Source organism: Anopheles coluzzii, chromosome 3, assembly GCF_943734685.1.
Source record: "Anopheles coluzzii chromosome 3, AcolN3, whole genome shotgun sequence".
Classification (NCBI taxonomy): Eukaryota; Metazoa; Arthropoda; class Insecta; order Diptera; family Culicidae; genus Anopheles; species Anopheles coluzzii.
The window spans coordinates 35792899-35812883 of record NC_064671.1 but is presented as its reverse complement, the minus strand read 5'-3'; the positions used below and the strand labels follow the sequence as shown (position 1 = coordinate 35812883).

General features: G+C 52.0%; 3 protein-coding genes across 4 annotated transcripts; 1 reads left to right on the top strand and 2 right to left on the bottom strand.

The window, feature by feature from the left end:
- Window positions 1–57: 57 nt before the first annotated feature.
- On the bottom strand, window positions 58–1681 carry LOC120959987 (RNA-binding protein with serine-rich domain 1). Its single transcript, XM_040383837.2, has 3 exons — window positions 1536–1681; window positions 1349–1465; window positions 58–1291 (listed from the first exon to the last, which is right to left on the bottom strand). Coding segments are annotated over exons 1-3 (972 nt in total). The 5' UTR covers window positions 1538–1681; the 3' UTR covers window positions 58–438.
- A 244-nt stretch (window positions 1682–1925) lies between these two features.
- LOC120959986 (syntenin-1-like) lies at window positions 1926–4690 on the top strand. Of its 2 annotated transcripts, none has more exons than XM_040383835.2 (4): window positions 1926–2081; window positions 2954–3417; window positions 3519–3754; window positions 3832–4690. In XM_040383835.2, exons 2-4 carry the CDS (start codon window positions 2974–2976, stop codon window positions 4148–4150), a joined length of 999 nt encoding a protein of 332 aa, XP_040239769.2. In that variant the 5' UTR covers window positions 1926–2081; window positions 2954–2973; the 3' UTR covers window positions 4151–4690. The 2 variants fall into 2 exon arrangements, with proteins under 2 accessions (XP_040239769.2, XP_040239770.2); XM_040383836.2 differs by lacking the exon at window positions 1926–2081 and adding an exon at window positions 2176–2377.
- Window positions 4691–4725: 35 nt separating this feature from the next.
- Window positions 4726–19529, bottom strand: LOC120959984 (dynein axonemal heavy chain 7). Its single transcript, XM_040383827.2, has 17 exons — window positions 19387–19529; window positions 18592–18908; window positions 17939–18522; window positions 17616–17849; window positions 17342–17533; window positions 16181–17275; window positions 15695–16107; window positions 11406–15609; window positions 11035–11331; window positions 10618–10964; window positions 9811–10546; window positions 9261–9730; window positions 7848–9112; window positions 6609–7603; window positions 5867–6001; window positions 5265–5795; window positions 4726–5185 (listed from the first exon to the last, which is right to left on the bottom strand). Exons 2-17 carry the CDS (start codon window positions 18899–18901, stop codon window positions 4973–4975), a joined length of 12021 nt encoding a protein of 4006 aa, XP_040239761.2. The 5' UTR covers window positions 18902–18908; window positions 19387–19529; the 3' UTR covers window positions 4726–4972.
- Between the last annotated feature and the right edge of the window lie 456 nt (window positions 19530–19985).

Sequence of the window (19985 nt, the reverse complement as noted above, 5' to 3'; positions counted from 1 at the left end):
CTATTTATGGTTTTACATGTTAATTATTGAACAGAAAAAAGGGGTGCGAGTGTCACATCTTCATCTCACGTTAGTTTTTATTTGTGGTGGTTTTTTGTGTGTCCCGTCCGTGTTCGTATTGCTAGTCATTCTAGTTCAAACCAAATAAAAGCTACTACCGCACTGCACACTCCACAGTACGGGTGTAGAAATTGGACAAAAGAGCATTGCAGGAAGCTTAAACAGATTGCTTATGCTTATTCTCCATCCATCCACACACTCACACACAGACACACTCACACAAGGAGCCAATACCAAACACTGTGATACAAAACTATCCCCACCACAAAAAGGGAGGTGCATGCATGCATGTAGTAAGATTAGAGGATTGAAACACAAATCAATTTAAAAGAAAAGACCGATCAATGCTACCAAAACCTCCCCCCACCCGCGCTCACCCTAGCGCGAACTGTCCGAGCTGTTGCTCTGGCGACGCCGCCTGACCGGGCTGCGCGAGCGTCTACGCCGCGGGCTGCGTCGGATCGATGGGCGGCGCCGGTAGCGCATCGGCGAGGTACGCCAGCGCGGCATGGGCCGATTGTTGCGCATGATCGGCGAGGGACGCCTCATCGGCGGGCGCTGCTTCTGTACCAGCACGGGCGACGCCGTTATCTCCTGCCCATCGATCTGGCCACCGTCCATGTGCTTCATCGCATTTTCCGCCCCATTCGGGTCGACGTACTCCACGTAGCAGAACCCGCGGCCGAACGGTTGGAACCGTTCCATCGGGAAATCGACCTTGCTGATCTCGCCGTACGAGCTGAAGATTTCCACAATGTGATCACGGTTAACGTTGCGCGTCAGCCGGCCGATGTGGATGCGTACCGGGCGCGGCGTGACGGAACGTTCGCGACGCTTGCGCTTCGACGAACCGGACCGCGAGCGGCGGCTGCGCGAATCTTTGATCGACTTGTCGACCGATGGCGCCCGGGCCTGCTTGTTTTCCTTGTCATTGTCGCGCGGTTCCGAACTGCGGCGTTCCGTTTTCTCCTTCGATTTGGACCGCACGCTCGTGCCCTTTACCGGCGGTTCCTTGGCAGTGGCGGCGGACTGTTTGTCCCAGCTTTGGGCCGGTTGGGCCGGGCTCTTGCTGCGCGACCGCGACCGGGAGCGGGTGTTCGTTTTGCGCTTGGTGCGTGAACGCTCGGCCCCGCTGCTGGACGACGACGAGGAGCTGGACGAGGACGAGCTGCTGCTGGACGAGCTCGACCGCGAACCGGAACTGCTGCGCGAGGAGCTGCTGTCCGATGAGCTGTCGGAAGCGAAACAGTTAACACAAAAACGGGAGGAAAAACGATGTTTACACTACCTTCCGCTGCTATCGCTGCTGCTAGAGGTACGCTTTTTACGCTCCTTCTCACGACCCCGCTGCTTCTTGTCGGCCTTTTCCGATTCCTCCGAGTCGGACCGATTCTTCGACCGCGTCCTGCAAAGAACGGCACGCATTAGGGTAACGTTTGCTGCAACTGGTGTGCGCCTGCGATGATGCTACTTACATTTTCTTTAAAAGTTGATACGATTCGTCGCGATTAGCACCGTAAAATCAATAATCTTTTTCCTTTGCCGAAAAAAACAAATGGCAGACGCCTGGAAGCAAGCCGCTTGCCACAATCGACTGTCAAAGAGTGCTGCCAAAGGTGTGGACAGAAAGGTACGCTCGCTGTCAAAAAGGTGGCAAGGTTGTTATAGTTATTTCACAATCAAAAAAGATTACAAAATAATAATAAAACCCGCTCTTAATTAACCAAAAAAACTTATGTTTTCCACAAAAACTACTGATTCGCATTAAAAATTGCATCTTTGCTTGTTGAAAAAGAGTAAAACTTATTCTCACCGGAGACACCCTGTGCCGCAGTAGCGTGTACACACATGTTGACAGCACGAGCGCCATATCAAAACAAATAAATCTGCTGGACAAAACAAATCGTGCATCGAATCGTTAGTGGAATAAATTGCAATCAATTTATTTCTAAAACTGCTTTCAAGCTGTGAGCACGTACAATACTCCGAATAAACCTTCTACACATCCACCATCACTGCAGGTTAGTCCGGAAAAATAAGCTTTTTTCCTCCTCCTATAAGTGTGTTGTTGTTCTGTTCTGGCGTCGTGAGCCCGCAAAAAGAAGAACAAAAACAAGAAACGTAACCGAACGATGATTCATATTCCGGCCGAAAGCAGCATAAAATCTAGCTAGCGAAGCAAAATAAACCCCCACAGAGATTGGAGAGTGTGGCCAGTGCCAGTGTGAGTCACGCCTTGCGTTCGTACCGCGTTGAATTTTTTTAAGCGCAAAACGTGCCGATTTCACAATTTAGTTCATTTTATATTTGCACAGAAGTAAGTTGCCATTTCGCTTGCATAGCTTTTGTGCCACCCTCCCCCCACACAAGAACATAATAAAATGCGCCGTACTGCATCAATGTCATCTGGGGCGCATAAAAGTGCATTTCTTCTTCGATTTGTGGTGGTAGCGCGAGTTTTCTTCTTGGGCGTCTGGAGTGGTTTTTTGGGATAACAAAGAGTCTTAGACAACAAAGAGCTAGAAGGGCACACATTCGCTAATTCAGCCGATGGTGCATGAAGGGCAGTTTTTTAGAGTAGAACAACAGCAGTTTGGTTGCTAGGGTTGAGCTTAGATACACAAAGTGTTAATCAAGTCTTGTTCATCAGCCTCGTGGAAAAGGTAGCTGGAGGACGGTTTTGATCATTCGACAGCATCACCGCATCTTTCGCAATGACTCACTTTCAATTACTGCTTTTCAGCCCCACTAACACTAGCGCTAAAGCTTATCAAAACATCTAGTTACAATTGTGCGCTTATCAGTTTAGCGTATTATATTCCCCCCCACAGCACAATCAACGGCACATCATCATCTTTCGTCAGCTCTAAGCAAATTTTGCTTCTCATTTCAGCACACACACACACGTCCAAGATGTCGCTCTATCCGTCGCTCGAGGACATGCTGGTGGATAAGATGGTGCAGTCACAAAACACGGCCATCGCCACCGCTGCAGCCCAGCAACAGCAGCAGCATCTCCCGTACCCACCATCCGCCCCAAAGGATGCTTACGGGCTGTATCCCAGCTTCACGAACGACACACCCTCAGCGAAGATGGATGAAAAACCCTCTTCCCCTCCGATGGCGGCCAGCATCATGTATCCCGATCTGTACGAGTACATGGGCCTGGAGCTGTCCAAGGAGATGATCCAGGCAAACATGCCCCAGTACATGGCACCAGCGCACGTCGCGCCGTCGACCGCGATCGTACCCCAGCAGTCGACGGTGGCGATCGTGAGCAATGCCAATATGGTCGCACCCGTTTCGGGCCACTTTACCGGGCTGCAGCGTGCCCAAGTGACGAACGGCATTCGTGAGGTAAGCAACTGTTACACATTACACACACACTTCCATTGTTACTAAACCCGTTTTCTCTTTTCTGGGTAATCTATTCACACCTCCTACACACACTTTAACAGCTCGTAATGTGCAAGGGTGCGGACAAGAAGGTCGGCCTGCGGGTGCAGGCGATCAATAAGGGCATTTTTGTGTGCGTGGTCGTAAAGAACAGTCCGGCCGCGTTGGCGGGTTTGCGCTTTGGCGACCAGATACTGCAGATCAACGGTACGCTGGTGGCCGGCTTTTCCGTGGACGATGTGCACAAGCTGCTGAAGAAGAGCGACAAGAACAACATCTCGGTGGTGGTGCGCGATCGGTATGTACACTATCGGAAGAGCATGCTCGGGAAGGCCCTTTTTTGTTTTCAAAAACACAATTTTCACCCCCTCACAGACCCTTCGAGCGTGCCATTACACTGCACAAAGATTCGGCCGGTAGCTTCGGGTTCCAGTTTAACAACGGTACCATTACGGCGATCGTGAAGGATTCGTCCGCCGCCCGCAACGGACTGCTGATCGATCAGCAGCTGCTCGAGGTGAACGGGCAAAATGTGATCGCCATGAAGGACAAGGAAATCCGGGAGCTGATCAGCAGCTCGGACCAGGTCATGACGCTCACGATCGTGCCGAAGATGATCTACGACGTGATGATCAAGAAGCTGTCCACCTCGTGGCTGCGGGGCAAGATGGACCATTCGGTGCCAGATTTTTAATCTCTAAATTGTGTTCACACACACACACAAACACACACACTTAACCAAATTACACGCAAAGTTAAACAATTTTCTATAATACATGTTAAACAAAACAACACAAAAACACAAATGAAAAACCACTCCACCCAGTGTAAATCGAGGAACCTCAGGCGGGTAGTAACTGAGCTGCGTCACACGAAGCAGGAAACACCCGAAACACGGCCAAAGTATGTTTTTGTGTGTTGGAAGAGCGAACAGAAGTATACAGGAAAAGAATCTTACACAACGATTTTACGTTGCTCTCAGCCAGCAGAGTTATTTTGTCATTTACTGTTATGAACTACTAATCAAACACAACTTATTGACCATGTCTGCCATTTCTATGTTTGTGAAGCATATTTTATCGTATTATTATTACGTGAAGTATATATAATATTATTCCAAAATCCTCCGTATTATCGGCGCACATCCTCCTATATATATATATTATATGCAATGGGTTTAAGTCATGAAATAAAATTATGATGTATTATGACATCTTTATTATGTCCCTCTAAATGATTATTGTTTTTTATTAAAATATTTGAATATTAAATATTGGGAATGTGACAAAAATTTCAAAAAGTAGTAGATGATACTATTTTAATTTCAATATGGAATTTAAACGCCGTTTCCAAAATACGTCAGTAATAGTTTGATGGGAAAATCCCCGTTAATTTAAATTCCACCACCATTCTCACGCCAAGCAATGACGGAAGAGGGGATAGAAAAAAAAGCTAGGAAATACCTTCATTTGTACCATGTATACCGTGCCACTTCCATCCACGAAGGTCAAACCGGTTAGTGACTAAGCTGACACAGCATAGCCGCCCCGCGCATAACCCAGTGGTCCGTCCTAACGTTCGGATCACAGTTTAGCAGCAGCGCTATGACAAAGTTTGTACTGTGACCGGTCGTCGAGAGTGTGCCGCGCCGTTCCGCCGTCTTGTAAACTGGACACCGGTACGTGTGCCGTGGTACAAAGTCATCTTTCTTCATCGGTTTGAGTAGGATCTAAAAATCGAGCAACAGTATTAAATGAAATCACTCAATCACTTCTCCTCAACCTTGAAGAATCCGTCCGTGTACTCACGTAGGGCACGGTGTCGAAAAGCACCCGCGGAATGGACTCCTGCAGATAGCCCTTCTCCCTGTCCCAGCGGGTCCCCTCCAGGAACAGTCCGTACACGTACACCCCATCCTCCGGCGGTTCGGTAATGTCCGTCTCGCGCAACACCTCGTTGTCGAACACGAGCAGATCGATCGGTATGACGTACTTGCGGGCAAAGTTTTGCTGAGCGCCGGTTAGAAACGCCTGGGTGAAGAAAAATCCGGACACCCAGAAGGTGGCCGGCGGCCCTTCGTCGTACCACTGCTGGAGAAATTCAAGCCGCGCGATAAAGTCCACAATGTACGAGCCAAGCGGTTTCAGGCTAGGGTAGGATCGTTTCGCCCACACGGAAGGAATTTTGCCAATCAGTACGGCACTGACCACCTCCTCGACGGTGGGCGACATGGCGACCAGTCCCTGCATCGCTTTCCGGGCCGTCTGCAGGCTGCTCCGGATGCAGATGAGCAGATTGTTGAACCGCACCATCTCCTGCACCAGCACCGTGTTCATGCTCTGGAAGGGGTGGAAGGGGTTTTTGGGGTTTTAGTGGAGTACAGTCAGCGTAAAATACCAATCGAAAGCACCTGATGATAATCGGTAGGATACTTCTCCAGTGCCGCTTCACGATCGAATTCCGCCGGCAGGCGCTTCAACATATCGGTCGACACACGAATGACCAGCTCGGCGGGCGTCTCCTTGAACACACCGGTCGATGTGTTCTGCAACGATTGAAAGGCAATTAATGATCGAGGAATTCGAAATTCTATACAAAATCATAATACAATTTTAATCCAATTTAGACTTTGAAATAAATTAAAGTAATAATTCTTCATTCAAATTTTATACAAACCTTCAGATCCTCAAGAATCTGTCAATTGCCAATTGATTAAAAAGATCCAATGAGAGATTTAGAAGCCAATCAAAAAGGGAATATAAAATTATGTTGATTTTATAAATAATTTTAAGCAATTGTTACATCACTTTTAACTTTCCAACCCAGCTCATACTTTACCTTCATTTGCAGCAAATCCTAAGGGAAACGGTTTGAGGTTGAGAGGTAGCATTGGATTTGGAAAATAGTATTAAAAATGTGTTTTAACTAACACATAAAGACGTCAAAAGACGTCTAAAGTCTCTTACATTAAACGTGTTGTGAGGACTTACAGTCCCTATACTCACTGTTGTTTACCTCGAACTCCCTTGGACCCCAAATAAACTTCAATATCCCCCATACTTACCGTACGATCCTTTTGGATTTAGCATCAAGTAAGGAAGTTTGGGTCGTTATGAATTGCTAAAAGCATCAGCCAAACGCGTCACACATACCTGCGTCTTAAGTGCACTGGCCAGCAGTGTGTCCGTCTCTTTCTGGTCCTTGATAATGTCCGCATTCTCGTGCAGCCCAAACACGCCCGGCCGGGCAATGATCGGCAGCTCCCGGATGAACGTCACGAACTCTTCGTGCTCCTTCAGCTCCGGCACCGGGTACAGGCCCGCCTCGTCAAATATGTAATCGGCATCCTCCACCACCGCGGCCGTATAGAACCGGCCCAGTATCGTGTTCAGACACCGCCGATCCCAATCGTCCGTCACCCGCCCGCCATAGTTGCACTCGCCCGTCAGGTAGCGCAGCGCCACATACGGCACCTCCTCGTACTCGTCCAAAAACATCCGCAGCTGCGTCAGGCTGATGCTCAGATCGGTCTCATTAAACTCGTACGGTATGTTCCACCCGATCGGCCCGAACTGGCGCCGCTCCTGCACGATGCCGTGGAAGAAGCACAGGCTAAACAGCAGCTTCTTAAAGTTGGCCGGCTGCTTGCACGCCTCGAACCACTCCACGTTCGAGATCGGGTCGCTCATGAACGAGCGCGTCACGTTCATGCGCAGCCCCTTCGGCGGCTCATTGGTAATCTTGATTCCGTTCTGCAACACCACCACCGGGAAGTGCTCCGTCGGGTAGGAGGTGAGCCACAGCCGGAAGTCGGGATGGGTTGTGTCCGGCTGGAAGCTTTCGCAAATCTTCTCGAGCGTCGGCATCCAGCTCTGGGCCAGGTGGCAGTTTTGCAGCAGAACCCAGTTACCGAACTTGGTGCCCTCATCGATCATTTTGGTCGCGATCGGGCCCTGACCTTGGCCGAGCGATAGGGAGAAGAGGCGGTTTGCGCCGAGTCCTTGCGAGTCGGCAAACTTGATCAGTGTTGCGGTGGGGTCGGTGCCGGGTGTTAGCACGAAGATGAGCGGCACGCAGCAGTTGGATTCGTCGTACGATGCACCCAAGTTGAAGGCCGGAGGTTCGACGTACTTTGGTTCCATCGTTTCTGGAGTAGGGAATAGGAATAAGACGATCATTTTGACTTCCTTTTACAACTCAAAACCAGGGATTATGCACTAAGCAAACTAGGCGGCCGCTGGGGGCTCCGATTTCACAAGGGGACCCAAGAAAAATAACCAATCCCCTGCTCACAAATAAGTTTGTTACTCCTATTCTTCTGAGGGTTCAGAATCCCTCTTACAACCTCACACTCGACATTTCAGATAGGAAACACTTAACATTTTACTTACTCGCCACGTACAGCTCAATCGCTGGAACGAGCTTATCCGCCCGGAAACACCGCAGTACCAGCAACTTCTGAAACGGCGTCAATTTCGTGTTCCACGGTTCCGGAATGGGCGCTTCATGAGGCGTATAATCATCAAAGTACTGCTTCCAGCTACCCAAATTCTTCACCACATGCTCTTTCAGCGCCCCAAACGCCTCGAACGACACCGTCAACCGGCACAGCTCGTCCCAATTCTTGTCCGGCAACCATCCCCCAGCCGGATTCGGATCCGGATTGTCCAACCCAACACCCCCCGTAAGCAGAAACATCAGCTCAGCCGCCCCAAGCTGCCCAGCGTCCTGCTGCAAATTGGTAGCGAGCAGTAGCGAAAACAGTATCTTATCCTTCTCGAACAAACTCCGGCAGATGTTCTCGTACAGACTGTACGTGAAGTAGGTCCTAAGGTCCTCCAACCGTGCTGGGACCTCGTCCACCTTCTCGGTATTGTCGATAGCCGCGGTGAACAGGTTCACGAACCAGGACAGGCTGTACTGATACATCGGATCGATGCAGGCCAGGTCCGCGATCGTGAAGAACAGCACCGTCGAGTGGGCCGCGATCGGTGTGTACTGCAGCCGGGCCACATCGATCTGACGCTCGGTCACCTCGGCAATGATTTGCTTCTCGTTGATCTCGTTCGCCAGCGTTTTCGACGAGCTTAGGACCGACACGGCCGTCTCGTCCTCGAGGATGTTCCCCTCGGACGACAGCACCTGCAGGATCTTGTCCTCGATCTCCTGCAGCTGCCGCTTGTTCTCCGCCCCCTGCACGATCAGCGAGTTTTTCTCCGTCTCCAGGTCGGGCCGCTCGCGCGCTACCGTTATGGAGAGGAGCTGATCCTGCAGCCCCGTTTGGGTGATCATAAAGTTGAGCAGCGTCACCTTGACCGCAATTTCGGGCAGATAGTGAGGGCTGCGCAGTTTCGTGGTGATGTAAAACTTGAACGAATCGTTGTACTCGATGATGGAATCACCGAGCTTGATACACATGGTGCCGCCCTGGCGGAAGATCTGCTTGAGCAGTATCGGCTCCAGCATGGGTTCGATCTCTTCGCCGGCGTTTTCTAGCAGCACGGGCAGCCCGAACTGGATGGCGTTCTCGAGGACACGCGTATAGTCGGGCTGCGTCAGGCGGATGATGCAAATGCGGTTGGCTTTCTCCATGTTGCGTACCCACTTGTTTGCTTGCCCCTGGGGATCGATCATTAGTGGCCAGCGACGAGCGTTGCTAAAAACAAAAAAGAGGGAAGAAAAATTACATTACATTGTTCACAACTAATTAGTAGACTACACAAGCTGCTTCTCCAAACGGAATCCAATATCTAAAAGGATCTCTGCACAAATCCTATAAGAAAACGAAGCCATTGAATTCTTACTGAATTATGATGGCACTTTCGACGGAAAACGCATCACTCGGCAGTCCGAAGATGTTCCACGCCCGAATGTCCACCGGATTGCCCAGCACGTTGACGAGTTGGAAGTCGGGTGAACAGATAATCCCACGATCCGTACACCGTTCGATCCACTGGGCGATTTGCTGTGCCCGAAACTGCATCGTGAACGGTCCGAGGTACGCAACGATCCCTGACGCAATCAGGACATCCCCCGTCAGTGTGTCGTAGATCAGGGCCAGCGTGTCGGCAGCCGTTTGCCATCGATCCTTCTCACCGCCCAGCCCGGTAATAATCTCCGTTGCACGCTCGAGCTTCTTCATGCACAGCTCCACATTCGCCTGCAGCTTCGCGTGCTGAGCAATCTGTTCGTCTAGCTTGCGCTGAAGATCGGCAAGGTTTTCTTCGACAATGCGCAGTTGCTCCAGCTTTGCGTTCAGTATCGTCATTGCAGACTTAAATGGGGAGACAGAAGAAGAAAAATTCGTTACAGAACATGGTGGAAACAACGAGTGAAACGCCTTGAATTCCTTACATTGTAGCTGGCCTGTGCTTCCGCAAGAGCCGCCTTTTTCGGTGCAATCTCCTTCGCCACCTTGTCGTATTTTGCGATTGCTATCACCCACTTGCACAACCCTTCCGCTGCCGTCGATGCCGCCTTCACCTTCTCCGGGTCGAAGTTTTCGTTCGTGAAGACGCGCTCCTCCAGCTTCTGTATCACCTTCGGCGGGATGTCGTCCTTGTCGAAGTTAAGCAACCCGTCCATGAATTTAATATCCCCCAGTACACGCTTCGATGGACCCCAGTAGTCCTCGACCATGCCCATCCCAGATGGGTTCTGCACCCGATCCGGCTTTAGATCCTTCAGGATGCAAACCGCCTCCATCACCACCTTCACCCCAATCGGAGGACTTTTCATCGTCTTTACAATCGTAATGTCAGCGGGCGTGAGTGTGTTCAGTGCCTCCATGGCCGCATCCAAAATGGGCATTGCATCTGCCAGCTTCGCATCGCACACCTCCTTGATAGCGTTCGCTGCTGCCGCCTGCTCTTGGGCGGCCGCTTCATCCTTTTCCACCATCTGCTTCTGCTCGGCCGCTACCTCACTATCGGCCTGCACTTTGGCCATCTGATGGGCAACGGTTTCGGCGGCGATCTTCATCTGCGGCTGTACTGCCTCGAGCTGCTCCTGCATTACACCGATCTGTTGGGCCGCAATCTCCAGCTGCTTCAACCCGGTCAGGTAACGATTTTTCCCCGTCAGCACCTCGCTGTAAAGAAGAAAAAAGCAAAAAAGCAAGTATTTGGAACTGGAAACAGGACACCAGAGATCGTCACATACGTGCGCTTCTTGTCGAGCAGTGTCTTGAAAGTGTGGATCATCTCCAGATACGAGGTCGGTGTGACGTAGTTGTAGCGTTTCAGTCGCAACAGGAACTCATCCGACAGCTGCTGGGTGGTGGTGTGGAACTCCATGCACATATCGATACAACACTGACGCTCCATGTCGGTCATCTCCACCGTGGACAAAAACTTGGTTGCGACCGCTGTTAGTGCATCTTTAGGCCACGGTTGGAACCAGTCGATCGTACAGCAGTTCACGACCGAGGGAAACTTGCGAACCCTGTTCCTGAAGGCATCACCGATCGGTGACATTGACAGCACGATATGCAGCTGATCTCGTATGATCTGCAATGGAGTGATGCAATGTACTTTCGCCTGCGCCGAAGACCCTTCAGTTCTTCAGCTAGAGACTTACAGTAACAAACAGATTGAACAGAGCCACCAAACTACCATCCGTCTGCTGACTCTTCTCCTTCTGACGATCCATCTGCCGCATCTTCTCGATAATTTCCGATTTTTCCTCGTTAGTGAAGAGATTGGGAATTTCTCCCGAGTTGAGCAGGTTGTTAATGTCCTCCAGAAATCCTTCCTCCTTGATCTGCGTGTCTGTGAACAGGAAGCAGATGTGCTGATCGGAGCCGCACACTTTCTTCAGCAGGTTCTTCATATCCTCACGCCACTCCGTCATGCCGTACTGGCGTGATATCTCAACCTGAGAGAAGACGCAAGGCGACAATAATCAACAGTTCAACAGACACGGCAATTCATGCAGGCCGATGCGCATACCTGGTAGAGCTCGTACGAACATATATGGGATGCAATGCGGGCCAGCGACTGTCGACCGGACCCCCCGACCCCAACCAGCAGCGCATGGCTGCGCGGCTGCTTAATAATGCGACAGATCCGGGACAGATGCTCGATCGCAAACCGGAACAGTACCAGCGACATCGGCTTCTTCGACATGTTGTTGTACTCCACCAGGTACGACTCGACCACAAAGCTCAGCTCCTCAATATCCATCACCTCCAGGTACAGCTTCGTGTCTGCCTTCGGGTTTGTGAAGTCACAGAACATCAGCGCTCGCAGCGACGTTTCCGTCAGCTCGTTCCCTTCCACAAACCGATCGAACAGATCCTTCGGATCCTCCTTCATGTACTCGCGTATCACGGTGCACAGCTCCTCGAACAGCCACTCGCGGTCGCTGTCGTCTACCAGCCGATCGCCGTACACACGCAGTATCTCGTGCGCCCACAACCGCCGCATGCTGTTGAGCGTTTCCGTGCCCTCCGGCACGGACAGCAGCACACCCTGGATGACGCGCGAAAAGTCGCGCAGATTGAAGAGATAGTGGCATTTGGCCGGCGTCGGCAGCAGGATGGCACGCGCCTGGCGATAAATCTGAAGCGTCGACAGTACGATCTCATCGATGCACGGGTCAAACTCTTTCGAGAAGCCCCGCGTATCTAGATGCCACAGCACGATCTTGCTGAAGATGCCGATCAGCGTCTGATCGTCGAACTCGTCCAGCGCGATCGCGTTGAAGTGCTGCGAGAACCGGGGCGAGACCGTGTTGCCCGTGCTCGGCGGTCCCATCGCGCACATCAGCTGCAGATCGACCAGCTTCATCGCCGTCACGTCCTTCCGGTCATACCACAAACAATGATCCAGCCACATGCGCACTATCTCGATCGGTGGCTGCGCACCGTACGTTTCCTTCAGCGGCATCGACACGTCGTCGATGAACACGACGCACTTCTTGCCGAGCGGCGGCCCGAACACACCCTTGCGCCGCTTGTCCAGCTTCGACATGATGATGTCCTGCACCTGGTTGGCGGTCGTCTGCGCCGAGAAGCTTATCAGCAGCGGCTTAAACACGTTCGTATCGTTGCGCTTCAGCAGAAAGTCGATCGTGTAGACGCTCTTCCCGGTGCCGGTGGGTCCCACCAGCAGCAAACACTTGCCGTGCTGCACCAGCAGCTCCAGCAGTGCACCGATGCGTATCGTTTCGATCGTCGGCACGATCACCTGATTCACCGGCACGTCCCGCTGGATGCTGGTGCTCTGGCCGATCTCCTCGGCCCACGGGCGCCACTTGCCCTTGCCCTCCTTGGTGAAGCGGTAGTCGAAGACGGTGCCGCCCTTCGGGATCTGGAAGATGAATGGCTTCGAGAGCGGCTGCACCTGCAGATGCTCCGGTATGCGGAACTTCTCGTTCAGCTCGGGCGGAAACACTTTCTCCGTCAGTGCGCGGAAGAGCTCGCTAAACTTGCCCCGGCTGTCGGTTTCGAGCGGCCCGCCAATAGCCCAAATGCAGGAAAAGAAGAACACCCCCTCGAGCTGCGCCCGCACGTCCACCTCCGACACCGCCTTCATGTACGCCTCGTTCCGGTAGTCGTCCATGAAGCAGTCGAACAGATGCATCACCGACAGCACCAGGTTCGAGTCGCTGGTCGGCATCATCTCGCGCAGTCCGCCGCCCCGGCGCACGAACCACAGCAGCATCGGGCAGAAGCGGTGAAACATCTGCGTGATCACCTGCTTGTTCATCGAGTGGAGGGCCGGCGGGAGCGTGTTCTTCCACGACTCCAGCACCGGCTCCCAGCCCAGCGAGCTGGGCTCCATGTAGATCATGCCGCAGCGCGACACCGTGGCCGGCGAGGCGGCATCCAGATCCATCACCTCGAAGATGAGGTTCGTCGTCGACGACAGCTGTATGATTTCGCCCGACATCAGGCACAGCTTCTTGTTGTCGTCCAGCACCGTGTTCATGTTCTCGATCCAGATCGCGTCGACCGGCCCATCGAATATTAGCCACTTGCGATCCGTGCTCGTGCTCTGCGCATAGTGCCGATAGCTTACCGCCAGTATGCCATCGCTCCACTCGTGCGACACCGGATCGAACTGTCCGTACAGCTGGCCCATCGTAATCGCCTTCGGGTTCATCACCGTGTACTGTGCCCGATGCTCGCCCATCTCGCCCAGCTCCTCAATCGTAGCCAGCGCTTCCGCCAGCACGCGGTACGCGGTCGTTTTGCCGCCCAGCGGTGGTCCCACGATCATCAGCCCGTGTCGCACTACAATCATCTCGTACAGCTGCTGCACCTTCTCCAGGAAGAAGGGCGTGAACTGCTTGTTGTTCTTCTCGCACGCCTTCTCCACCGCGGCATCGAACACTGCGTAGTCCGGCTTCGGCAGCACCACGCCCGGAAACAGGTCCGAGATGATGCCCTGGAACAGTGGCACATCTTGGTTGAGGAATTTCGCCAAATTTACATCCTTAATGGACCGCAGCACCAATATGTCTTCCGATTCGTCCGGGTAGCGGAGCTTCAGTGCGCCGGCCGCCTTCAGTACCGATTTGACCGCCCGCATTCCGTAGTCGTAGTGGGGCTGCGAGCTCAGCTGCTCCGAGCAGAGCCGATACGTGGCGACGATCTTCACCGCGAGCGGCTTCGCGTTCAAAAACCCGTACGCGTACAGCTCAATCTCCGAGATGAGCACATAGTCCGGCACCATCATTGCGACCGACCGGAACAGTGCCTTCAAATTGTCCGGCAGCTCCGAACGGCCCGCATAGCCCGGGTTCATCGTGATAAACACGGCACAGCTCGGGTCGAGATTGAGCGTCGTGCCCTCGAACACCATCGTCGGCGAGCCGGAGTTGATGCCCCGCTGGATGGTTAAAATTTGCTGTGCCACCACCGACAGCACCTCCAGATCGATGCGATTAAACTCGTCAAAGCACGACCAGGCGCCGCAGGACGCGAGGCCCTTGAAAAACTTGCCCAGCGCGATGTAGTCCAACCCATCGGAGCAGTTGAACACTACACACTGCTTCGCGACGGCTTTCGCCAAATCTTTGGTCGTCTCCGTCTTGCCCGTCCCGGCTGGACCTTCGGGGGCTCCGCCCAGATGGAGATGCAGCGCGCCGAACAGCGTCCGGAAGCAGCGATCGGTCAGCGGTGTTATCACCAGCCGCGCCGTATTGCCCAAATACTCATACCCGTACATCAGCGTGGAGTTGATCATGCGGGTCGCCAGGTTCTGCTCCTCAAAGTAGTACCGGAACTGGGCCAACCAGTTGAAATCGTCCACTTGGGTCGTCTTCTGCTCGATCATGTCCAGCAGTACGTCGCGCGCGTGCACATCCAGCACAACCAGTGCGCCCAGCGTAAGCCGATTCTGCATCGCCAGCTTTCCGCGCACCAAATCCACTATGAACGAGATCTGCACCTTGCACGTCTCCAGATACTCTTCCAGCGCGGCCAGCGGATCTTCACTATCAAAGCACATCGTAGTCTCGAGCGTCCAGAACGCGCACGAAATGCACTGGATGCACTGGCCCGGCCACATCAGCACCCACTTGTGGCGTTCCGTCTCCGTGTACGCCTCGTACGATTTGCCCACCTTCAGGTGGATGCTCTTTTTCATCGAGTGCTCCAAATCGAGCAGCCACTTCTCCACCTGGCCCTTCGCCTTGCTGGTGGACACCTCCTCCACCAGGTCCACCTCTTCGCCCTCGCTCGAGCGCATCATCGTAATGTCGAGCGCTTCGGTAAAGTTAAGCGACGCAATGCCCTCGAAACACTTCTTCAGGTGCGGCTGGACGCGGGTCGGATCCTTCGTTTCGGACAGAATCTCCAGCAGCTCGTCGTTCGACAGGAAGAAGAAGCGGGGAAAGTAAAGCCGCTTCTTCTCCAGATACTCGTTCAGCCCCTTCTGGATCACCTCCAGCAGGCCGTACGATTTCTTCAGCTTCTCCGACATTTTGTCTATTTCCAGCACCACCAAAACCTTCGTGTCGGCCTGCACCGACTTCATCAGATCCTTCCAGATCTTGTCGACCGCACTGAACCGGCGACCCTCTTCCGGCATCTGCGACTGTATGTCCGGGCTCGAAAAGATCGGCTCCAGGTACATCCAGGTCGCCTGCACCTTCAGCCAATCATCCAGTATGTCCTGCAGCAGCATCAGCTTCTTCTCCCAGGCGCTGGACAGGTAGTGGTGTATTACATTTGCGTATCATATCATCTTACCAAGTTTGGGAAGTTTGGAGGATTAGCGACCATACTTACATGATATCTTTTTCGAACGGCTTAATGTACAGCGAACTCTTCATCGTCTGCGTCTTGATGATGTGATCGTCCAGCAGCACCTGGATGTCATCGATCGCCGCCAGGATGTAGGTGCCCGTGTCTCGGTACGGCAGCACCACGAACGACATATCACTCCACTCGTTTACCATCTTGATCATTGCCTTCTCTAGGTTGTTCTCCTTGGTCGCACTCTCCGAGATGGTTTCAAATCGCTGGATGTAGTCATCCAGTCCATAATCGATCACACGCTCCAGCGTCAGCTCGGCCGAAATGCGTATAGGGAATCCAATGATTTCCGACACCTGTTCCCAGTGCCGTTCCTTCATACCAGGGTTGCCCAGCGTCTGCACAATCGGCAAGTGTGTCTTGAACTGATCGATTCGGGTCTTGATCTGAAATTGAATAAAAGGCAAATCGTGACCAAAGCAGCCTCTCAAAGACGAATAAAAGACCCCGCACACTCACATCATGCGCCAAGCGTTGCGTTTGATACGAATCGGAAAAATGCTTCTCCAGCTTGTACACCGTCCGGTAGAGCAACCCGACCGTATCGTCGATCTGCTCCGGATCGTGCATTCCCACCTGCGAGTGCATCCACAGATCGTGCTTGTCCATAAACTCCTGCCCCGCATCGTACAGCTGCTTGTACGGGGCCAGCTTATCGTGGCACTGCTTGCGGATCGGGTACTGGGACAGCTCCCACCCGTACGCCGTCTCCTCCTCATTGATGTGGTCAATCTTTTCCATCGCCGCCACCAGCTTGTTGTCCAGTGCCGTCGCCTTCTTCTTGTACTTCTGCAGATTCTTAATGTCACCCCACGAGTCGTACTCCTTCACCTGCTGCCAGAACAGCTCCAGGTCGCGCCGGAAGCTCTCGATGCGGCGCTTCAGCGCGTCCTGATACTCAATCACCTTCTCCGCGATGATGTTCTTGTGGTCCTGGAAGATGGTCGGCATCTTCATGTACCACTGGAACGTGTTGTTGTTCTGCTTGATCTGCAGCGGCGTAAAGATCGTATAGTCCGTCAGGTACAGCAGATGGTGCAGATTCTTCTTCAGCCGCTCCTCCATCTCCGGTATCGTCGTCTCCTCCATCCGTATCGCGTACGCCTTCAACGTCATCAGCTCCACCGTATCCTTCGGGATGGTGATGACCTTCGTCGAAATCGCCTCATACTCGACCGCCAGCTGCTGCGCCCCGTTCTGCTGATCTTTCGTCATCTGCTCGATCAGTGCGTCCTGCATGTACTTCGCCGAACCCTCGAGCGTGTCGATCAGCCCCTCGCGATGAAACTCGTAGAAACCCATCGACACCACGCCGTAGATTTCGCGCGCCACCTCATTTTCCATCTTTTTGTAGCGCTGTATGTACGTGCAGTACTCCTCGAAGCTGGGCCGCTTCGCCATGAACCGCTCGATGTCGTCGATGTCGGACCCGTTCATCAGCGTCATGTAGTTGTCAAAGTCCTGCATGCGCAGCTCCGGCCCGATGCGTTGCTCCTCGAGCACATCGTGGATTTTCTCCTTGCAAACGTTAATCACTTCCGGCGGAATTTCAGGCTATTTTGAGAGGAAAAAAGGAATTAATTTGAACTAAAACTAAATCGAGGCGTAATAGTGACAAACCCTCAGCGTTTCATGCGGACAAGGTAGATCGGGATAGATTTGCCGTTCGATCCGCTGGAAACTTTTAACTGATTTTACAATGTTATCGATAATCTTCAATATCTCAATCTGAAACCTCGGAAAGCTCGGTATGAACGAGAGCGTGTCTTGATTTTCCAACAGAATCGTCAGCCGAAATCCTTGGTTTGAGCGCTGCAAAAAAGACCCCAAAAATTTAACATTGTAATCTCACATATTGACATATCAAAATCGTTAGACAAAGCAGATGAATTACCCCAACATCACAGATGTAGTGCGTGTACGATTCAATGCTACTAATGCACAGGTTTTGCAGCTGTCTCGTCATCAGCGTCGCTAAAGAGTTGAAGAACTTCTTCAACATCTTCGGCTTCGAATCATCCGGGATGAGCTTCTTCTTGATGCCTTTCTGAAAGATCGTCTTGATTGCACCGTACCATTTTTCCGATAGCGTTAGTCTCGTTTCTTCAATTTGTTGGTTCACCGTGGACTAAAAGCAAATAAACAAGGCGCATAGATATCATTGTTAGATGTACGTGGCCCCAAAAAAGGACTCCAAAATCTCGATTGCTTACTCACCGTAAACTCGGTCAAATCGTACGCTTCCCCTTTCGCCACCAGTTCCTGCACGTTTACCAGCAGCATCTTCTTGAAGGTCGTATCCCACAGCTCAAGGATCTGCTCCGAGCACGCGTTGATCGAGAACAGATTCCGCTTAATCTTGGCCTGATTTTCATCGTACCGGTGTTTCCACTTCAACCGCAGCTCCTTAATTTCCAACCGGCCCGGCGTGATCTCTTCCTTCCGTGCGTACTTGGTCATTGCGTCGCCCAGCACAAAGTCTACCACCGCCTTGCGCACGGCAAACGAGTAGTCTTCCTTAATCTCACCGATAATATCGCGCAGCGGCTGCTTCCAGCGGGTCAAATTCTTCGGTATGAGGCGCAGAATGCGCTGCAGCACACGCTTATCGATCGGCGACACATGCACCGTATCAATGCCATGCCGGATGTAGTGATAGTACCGCAGCATTTCCCGCTCCTCCACGTTCGGGAACGTGTTTTCCGGATCGTCCCGCTCGTGCTCCTTGCGCACGATCAGCCGCACCAGCCGTCGGCGGAAGTCTTCGCGATCTTTGCGCAGTGCGGTGTAGGAGCGAATCTCTTTGAGCCAATAAAACAGAAACAATTAATGAATTTATAACCAAATCTTTGTCTGATAAGAGTTCCTACTCTTTTTATCCGCATTCCGGTCCGGTTTGGGCCGTGCCAACGGGGACGGACGCATCTTCGTACTGTGGCGCAACAGCTTCTCCGGCAGGCTGAACACGTTCGGGCCAAGAAAATCGCAATCCGTCGGCATGTTCAATTCGCGCCAGATCTGTTTCGTGTTGTGTTCCGGATGGGCACGGCGATTGATCCGCAGCAGGCCCGAGGGTCCGGCTGCTTCCGAACTGCCGCCGGCAGCACGTGCAGCCATTGTGCCATCTTGCGTGCGCTTGCGAACCGGGGCCGACGCCCTGCGATCCGTGCTGGGTTTCATTGGCGTGCTAGAAAGCAAAAAAGGGGAGGAAGCGGTAGAGTTTGTGTGTTTGATGCGGCAAATAAATCGATTCCGAGAAATGGGGTACAACGACCCCAGTGGGGGAATGTATACTGAAGGAACAGCTGTTGGTTTCCGGCAATACCACTGCTCCAAATATCAATGTCAAGGAATTGTTGGCAACGGATTACGCTGCTACCCCCAGAGCTTGATGGTAAACAGGTTGCTATGGTTTGTGGAAAATAACAGGCACTGGGCGTTGGTGAAAATTTTTCCACCAGAGAAAGAAGAATTGGGCTTAAACCATTTTTAAAACGAGAAAAATGCCACAAAACCTCTTGTGTATTCTATATTGGAATTTCAAAAGTTCAAATCGTGCAGAAGTTCGAAGAAGAGTTCGGAAAGATTTGAAAATTGTAATTATTCTTCGTCTACCTATTTCCAGCATTGTAAAAGAAAAAATACGTAATGTACTGTCATCTTACCTTATTTCACCATGCAAAACGGGCACGAATCACTAAAAACTCATTAAAAAAACACCATACAAATATCAAAAACACAATTTCTTTTACAAGATAAAACACCGCTCATCAACGGCACACTTCCGGAAAGCGTCCGGACACGATGACAGTTAGCGTTCGACTAAACTACCCAGTTTACTAGGATTTTGCTCGATGAGCGACTAAATCGATCGATTTCGATAAATATTTGGTAACCAAGGTAGCTAAACGCCCGATTGCGTTGCTAGGCATGTAAAGCTATGTTACGAACTCCACGTGCTTCGCACAACCTGTTGCTGAGACCCGACGCACGATACAGCTGACCGGACGCACGTGCCACGGTAACCGGAAGTACCGCTGGTAACGGTTTGGTGTGGGTTTGATTATTCATTATAAATAGCAACAGGTAGAACATAGGTGCCTATCGGTCAGGAGGTCAAATGATAAATGTTGGCAGGAGCTGTACTCCAATTTCTTTTTCAATATAAATATCAAACAGGTAGCATCAGCAAGAAGTTTGTGGAGCATTTTCAACACGCAACACGTGCTTTTTTCGGGGTCACGCTCTTGAACTTTTTGTAGCC